Genomic DNA, 6907 nt, shown 5'->3' on the forward strand with positions numbered 1-6907 from the left:
TGTCCCTGTTCGTGTTAGAACCGGGACTAAAGGTCTAGGGCATTAGTAACGACTCTTTAGTCCCGGTTCAAGAACCGGGACAAAAGGCCCTAACCAACCGGGACGAATGGGGCTTTTTCTACTAGTGCTAGCAATCAGAGGTTGAAAAGCTCCATGTCACGGAAGCCTAGACCTCCTCTGTATTTCGGCATGCACATGGAATCCCAAGACACCCATGCCGTTTTCCGTTCACCCCCTTTAATGCCCCACCAAAATTTCCGGATCATCGACGTAATACACTCGCACAGGCCCCTTGGTAGTTTGAACATTGACATGGAATATGTAGAAATGGCTTGCACAATAGACTTGATTAGGACCTCTTTGCCCCTGCCTAGTAGCATCTTCTCCATCCATCCTTGTACACGCCTCCATATCCGATCTTTGATATACGAGAAAGTTCCATGCTTCTCACGTCCAACATCCAATGGTAAACCGAGATGTCTTTCATTCAATGACTCATTTGTTATCCCCAGTAGACCTTTCACTGTTCTCTAACCAAGTCTGGGCAGCCTTTGCCAAAAACACTTAATGAATTTTGGGTATTGAGCTTTTGTCCCGAGGCTTGATTGTCCAAGTCATTATAAATTTTTCCTCCGCTTGTTGGATTGCTTTGACTGTCATGGTCATTATAATTTTTTGCCATAAGTTCATTATCAGAAAAAGTCAGCATGACAAAACAAAGACGTGGCCTAGCATAGCTTGTAAACAATACAATGGGAGTGGTTGGCAATCGGCCAGCATGGTTTATTTGGAACTGCCCTTTTAACATGTTTTGCTGATTGTTGAGCACTGAGAGCCTGATCATTTATTCCCAGAGTGAAGATTTGGAAGGTCCCAACCCCATGAATTACACACAGCACCCCCAAAAAAGAATGATAGGTTTGCTCCTGACATCTTGGTGAGCATAAAATAGGCCAAACAATATGAGTGACAAACCAAGTATTGTAATGAGTAGTCCAATAATCAAGTAGCTAGTACATACTGTGTTTCTTCTCTCCGAGAGATGGCGGGACATGGGAGCAGATTCAGTGTTCCTCCAAAAGATGTCCATGTTGCCTCCAAGTGAGACGGAACTGTTATTTTCAACAAACACTCCGTGTCATGGCACACCACCTTGCAAATTATTGTCAGACAGATCCAGATGGGTGAGCTGCTTTAAGTCGCCAAGCTCTATTGGGATGAAGCCCCAAAAGTTGTTTCGCTGAAGGATTAGGTATTGTAACCGTGCAAGATTACCAAAAGAACCTGGAACTTGACCAATGAAATTGTTGGAAGAGAAGTTTAACAGCCTTAGCCTTGAAATATTGCCTAGTGAAGCAGGGAGATGACCTTCAAAATTGTTATTGTCCAAACAGAGATGTTTAAGATCCGGGAAGGTGTCACCAAAGTTCAATGGCAGTGTTTTCCCAAGCATATTGGAATATAAGTATAAATATTGGAGAGAAGACTGATTGTATTTGTACAGGGTTTCTGGGATTCCACCTGATAGCATATTTCCAGCAAGGCCTAAATAAACAAGAGATGGGAAAATTCCCATCTCATCAGGAATGGTTCCCGTGAGCTTATTATCAGTAAGCACGATGTCTTCAAGCTGACTGCTGTTTTTTAGGCTTGGTGGGATTGTTCCGGTGAGATTATTTGAGGAAAGCCATACTTCCCTTAGATTGGATAGACGACCTATAGCAAGGGGAATTTCACCCATTAGTAAGTTGGCAGATAGGTCCAGCATCCGTAGCTTGGAGCAGTTTGTGAGAGTATCTGGAATGGTCCCTTGCAGTGAGTTTTGTCCCAAGTCAAGGTATTCCAGTATGTGGAGACGGTTGAGAGGAGGTAACTCACCGGTGAAGCCATTTTTGGACAGGTCCAATGTCCTAAGAAATGTTAGGTTGCCAAGGGATGGGGATATCCGGCCCAACAACCCTTGTTCGCTGAGGTGCAGCTTAGTGACTCGCCCCGAGTTGCAGTGGACGCCCTCCCAATTGCAAAGAGGGACGCTGGCGTGCCAAGATCTTAAGGCTTGTCTTGAGTCGTTAGTGATGTCCTGCTTGAAATCTAGCAGCGAGATCATGTCTGTGATGTTACCATGGACGGTCGTCGAGGAACAACGGATGCTGCCGACTCCACAAGAAATCAGCAGTAGCGACAGTAACATAAAGATGGGGGCGAGCCTTGTCGCTTGACTAAGGCCCCTATCACCTGCAAAGAGTGAATAAAGAATAAAACATTGTGCGTACTATGTTTACTGCAAGATTGGTCATTGTGTGCATCAATCGATACAGAAGCATGTAGCCATCTTGTTTTCAAAGCGAAAAAAAACTTATGGGTAGGTCCAGTGGTGGAGCTAGGGGGACTGGCAGGAGCCATGGCTCCCCCCATGACCCAGGAAGTGTAGTATAATGCCCCTATTTTTCCTTCAGATTTTAAGAAATTTTATGAAGATTACCATCATTTGGCCCCTCTCATCAATATTATCATGCATTTGGCCCCCTAATCGATTTTTCCTGGCTCTGCCGCTGTGTAGGTCATGAACAATACTAGTAGGCTTTGTGAGCTTGCTCTCATGAACAATACTAATAGGTTTCATGATCCGACGAGGGACAGTATTAGAAGTAGAACCCATGTGAAAAGTATTAGTTTTGCCTTTTGCAAGATTTTTGTGTTTGGCAGGAAACAAGATGGAAGAAGCAAAGAAAATATTCAACAAAAGGTGGATTTTATTGGCTCAATATGAAGCATCAAGAGGATATACAACTCACTGAGCACACACCCGGCCTCTGCGAAACTAAGACGCACACAGCCAACCGAACATACACAGGAAAACATACACGGAAGAAGCAGTACTTGAGTGAGTAATCAGGAGGAGCAGGCACCTTTGCCCAAGAGAGAGGTAGCTAGGGCACCTTTGCTCGGCCGGATTGCACGGAACGGCAGCCTCTCCTGCATGGTTTTGTCGCCGCCGGCCGGGCTACGAGGTGTGTCAGCCGTGAAGCCTGTGAGTTGAGTTGGAAGTTGGAATGCTGAACGCTGGACGCTCAGCTTGCTTTGCTTGCACGGGTTTAAAAGAAAGAGTGCTGCTATACACACGATGATGTGTGAACGACAGCGTATATCGGTCCGACCATGCATATCAGTAAAGTGTAGCTGTCGTGCAGGCTATGTCGTTCACACAGCAGTTTCGTAAAAGAAAACCATGCCCACACCTACAAAAATATTCTCACGCACGGCACCTTATCAAAAGTCAAAAGGAGAATAGACCTCGCCACTTGGCTTAGTGCTGACTTTATCACGCACTCACGGCACTTTATCACGCGCGGCAGCATGTAGAAAAAGAATTTATTTATTTCTTTATTTTACGATCAACAAACTTGAGGAATGGTGACTTGGTAATGCGAGCATGACTTGTCATCAAAGAAGACTTTTAAGATATGTCTAGTCACTCAAACTTGTCTGCCGTGCTGTGCATGGTGGGCTGTCTGAATCATGGCAAAGTCTAACCACTACAGCACTAGCTAATTGAGTATAGGAAAAGTATATGCAGGGCAAGACCGATACTCCTATCCTATGTTGCTGTTGTGGTGGAATTGGAATACAGAGAAGCTGCTCTGTCCATTCTGATTTCCATCTGCCATTTCCCGACCAATATGACTAAGTTTGCGCTCCTCGTTCCGAGGAACTGCACTGCTCCTGTGCCTATTGATCTTCCAAGCAGGGTCCACTTCCCATGGCCAAGAGAGTGTATCAGGAGTCAGCAGCGAGCGATATGCGCTTCTGTCCTTCAAGGCAAGCCTCCTAGACCGTGCTGGCCATCTCTCACATGGCAGGGTGAGGATTGTTGCCAATGGAAGGGAGTCTACAACTACCCGAATATGAGCAGATCATTGAGCTTGTCAGCAGGCGAGATGAGCTCTGCTTTGGCTACTTTACAACAACTGTGGTATCTTGATCTGAGCGGGAATTAGTTCAACTGCACAAGCATCCCTGTGTTCTTGGCTTCCCTCAATAACCTTGGGTATCTCAACCTCTCATTCGCGGGATTCAGTGGGACAATACCTTCCCAACTTGGCAATCTCTCAAAATTGCATTATCTTGATCTCAGTTGGAATGATTTCCAAACAATGGATCTTGCATGACATGAGTGGTGCGGATCTTAGTTCTGGGAGGGATTTGTTTCAGAGGGTTAACATGCTTCCTTCTCTTAAAGTGCTTATTATGTTGCCCTATTGTAGTCTAAATAATACCATGTCTACTAGTATACCACGTTCCAATCTCACACATCTAAAAGTTTTTGATATGTCTGAGAACAACTTATACAGTTCACTCAAGCATGCGTGGTTTTGGAATCTCACAGGACTTAAGGAGCTTTACCTCTTGATGAGGATACAGACCTGGGTAGGGTCATAGGCCTGACCTATACATCCTACCCAAGGTCACTACCCTGGAAGATAAGAAGTCCAAGAGGCAACGAAGAATACCCAGTCAAAGGTGTCGAGTGCAATCCACTCGACAAATCATATCACTCGGATATCCCTCCTACTTGTTGTCACTCGACCATACAAGGAATCACTTGACCTACCGAAGATCAGGAGTCACCCAACATTGCAACGGTCAGGCGTTCACTCCGTAGTCTTTAAGGTCATTAATAGCACTTAAGGCTGGCGTTATCAGTAATGCCCCTACTTTATGTACATTAAACCCCTTGTAATGCATCCTGGCGCACTCTATATAAGCCATCCCCCTCCTCTGGGACAAGGGTTCGCACCCCCTGTAACATCACACACATATAATCCAGTCGACCGCCTCCGGGCACCGAGACGTAGGGCTATTACTTCCTCCGAGAAGGGCCTGAACTCGTAAATCTTGCGTGTACACCTTCACCATAGCTGAGATCTTGCCTCTCCATACCTACCCTCCTTTCTACTGTCAGTCTTAAAACCACGACAGTTGGCGCCCACCGTGGGGCAGATGTCTTAGCGACTTGTTGGTGAAGTTGCAAATTTTCCAATCCCCATCATCATGGTTTCCGGCGGTGGATTGGCTGAGGGCAGGGAGATCCGTCTCGGCGCGCTCATTTTCATCGCCGACGACTCCGCTTGGCTTCAGGAAGCTCCCCTGGACGTCGAGGCGCTCCCCGTCCGAGGGGCGACGCACTTTCACGCGTGCGTTCGCGGCGTCCTTCTCTGGCAGCCGTCGACCTAGTATCGGTCGGCTCCGATGGTGTCTTCTCTCCCTGCTGTTCGCCACCGCAAGCGATCCGGTCGGTCGCGGCTTCAGCGGTGGGTGAGACATGTGGTGGCTCGACATTCGGCCTCCCATCAAGTCGCGGCAATCAAGCCCGACGAAACTCTTCATGGCCTGTTCGATCTGTCGACTGGCTCCGCCGAGACCGCATCCGAGTTCGATAGCAGCGACCCTGCGGCCAAAGTCTTGATGGTCGATGGACCACGTAGTCCGCCTGGTTTCCACCGTGAAGACGGCGGGGATGGTGGAGGCGATAAGTCGCGCGTCCATGAGGAGTACCATCCCGAACCCCTCTCTTCGCAGCATAGGGAAGAACTTCGTCGCCGCAACATGGATGCACTCCACACGCCCATCGTTGGAGAAACCCCCGAGGCTCGAGCCTTGGAAGAGGTGCACTTAGCTAATTTGGCTGAGCACACTCGACTGGAGAACCTTCAGTGCGCTCTCGACGAGCGTGCTCGGGAGCGGATCCCTGAGTCCAGTCGACGACAACTTTTCCCACCTCCACCTAAGGTATACCGCACTCCGATTCAAAATCTCACAGCTGCGGCCCGAATTGCAGAGTCAATTCAACCTTCCCAGTCAGAGGATGGCAGAGGTTTGATGCAGATCCGGGCCTTACTCCGGGAAGCAGGAGAACAGAACATAGCAGTGCCCACAGTCCAAGATCGCCCCTGCGGCGTGAAGACCGTGGGCAGTATGATCACCGACTCGACCGCGACAATCATCGTCGAGTGCCCACACCTCCTCTGAGGAGTGCATCATATGTGCCTCGGCAGTACGATGATAGACGCCGTCGCAGTGGCGAGCACAGAGCACTAGTCGACCCAAGAGAGCCATGCTTTGATGCAAGATCTATCCTCGTTCAAGGTCTAGTCGACCGGAAAAGAGCGCATAGAGAAGACCCTGGCAGAGATCGTCCGACTGGCAGCAGAGTGCATGTTTCAGGTCCAGAGTGTTTCAGCAGAGCCATCAGGCCTGCAGTGATTCCTCCCAACTTCAAGTTGGCGACTGGAGTCAGTAACTTCACTTGAGAGTCCAAGCCTGAAACTTGGCTTGAGGATTATCGAGTGGCTGTGCAGATTGGTGGAGGGAATGATGAAGTGGCAATGAAACATCTTCCTTTGATGTTGGAGGGTGATAACCCACAAGTGTAGGGGATCGCAACAGCTTTCGAGGGTAAAGTATTCAACCCAAATTTATTGATTCAACACAAGGGGAGCCAAAGAATATTCTTGAGTATTAGCAGTTGAGTTGTCAATTCAACCACACCTGGATAACTTAGTATCTGCAACAAAGTATTTAGTAGCAAAAGTGGTATGGTAATAATGATAATGGTAGCAAAAGTAAAGATAAATGTTTTTGGGTTTTTGTAGTAGTTGTAACAGTAGCAACGGAAAAGTAAATAAGCGAAGAACAATATATGAAAAGCTCGTAGGCAATGGATCAATGATGGATAATTATGCCGGATGCGATTCCTCATGTAATAGCTATAACATAGGGTGACATAGAACTAGCTCCAATTCATCAATGTAATGTAGGCATGTATTCCGTAAATAGTCATACGTGCTTATGGAGAAGAACTTGCATGACATCTTTTGTCCTACCCTCCCGTGGAAGCGGGGTCCTA

The 6907-nt window shown here is 47.5% G+C and overlaps 1 protein-coding gene across 4 annotated transcripts; it reads right to left on the minus strand.

Moving 5' to 3' along the window:
* Positions 1-821: 821 nt before the first annotated feature.
* Positions 822-3143, minus strand: LOC119326054 (putative receptor-like protein kinase At3g47110). Of its 4 annotated transcripts, none has more exons than XM_037599758.1 (3): positions 2910-3143; positions 1879-2235; positions 822-1797 (listed from the first exon to the last, which is right to left on the minus strand). In XM_037599758.1, the coding sequence occupies exons 1-3, from the start codon at positions 2980-2982 to the stop codon at positions 1139-1141; spliced, it is 1089 nt and encodes a 362-aa protein (XP_037455655.1). In that variant the 5' UTR covers positions 2983-3143; the 3' UTR covers positions 822-1138. The 4 variants fall into 4 exon arrangements, with proteins under 4 accessions (XP_037455655.1, XP_037455656.1, XP_037455654.1 ...); XM_037599759.1 differs by having other exon boundaries at positions 822-1716; positions 2910-3140; XM_037599757.1 differs by having other exon boundaries at positions 822-2235; positions 2940-3142.
* Between the last annotated feature and the right edge of the window lie 3764 nt (positions 3144-6907).

Source organism: Triticum dicoccoides, chromosome 6B (genome assembly GCF_002162155.2).
Source record: "Triticum dicoccoides isolate Atlit2015 ecotype Zavitan chromosome 6B, WEW_v2.0, whole genome shotgun sequence".
Lineage (NCBI taxonomy): Eukaryota > Viridiplantae > Streptophyta > Magnoliopsida > Poales > Poaceae > Triticum > Triticum dicoccoides.

Excerpts from the sequence above, each read along its gene's own strand:
- LOC119326054 (XM_037599756.1), bottom strand. The coding sequence starts at position 2,982 with ATGCAGGAGAGGCTGCCGTTCCGTGCAATCCGGCCGAGCAAAGGTGCC. Across the intron at positions 2,236-2,909 it reads TACCTCTCTCTTGGGCAAAG|GTGATAGGGGCCTTAGTCAA; the intron begins GTGCCTGCTCCT and ends CACTCTTTGCAG.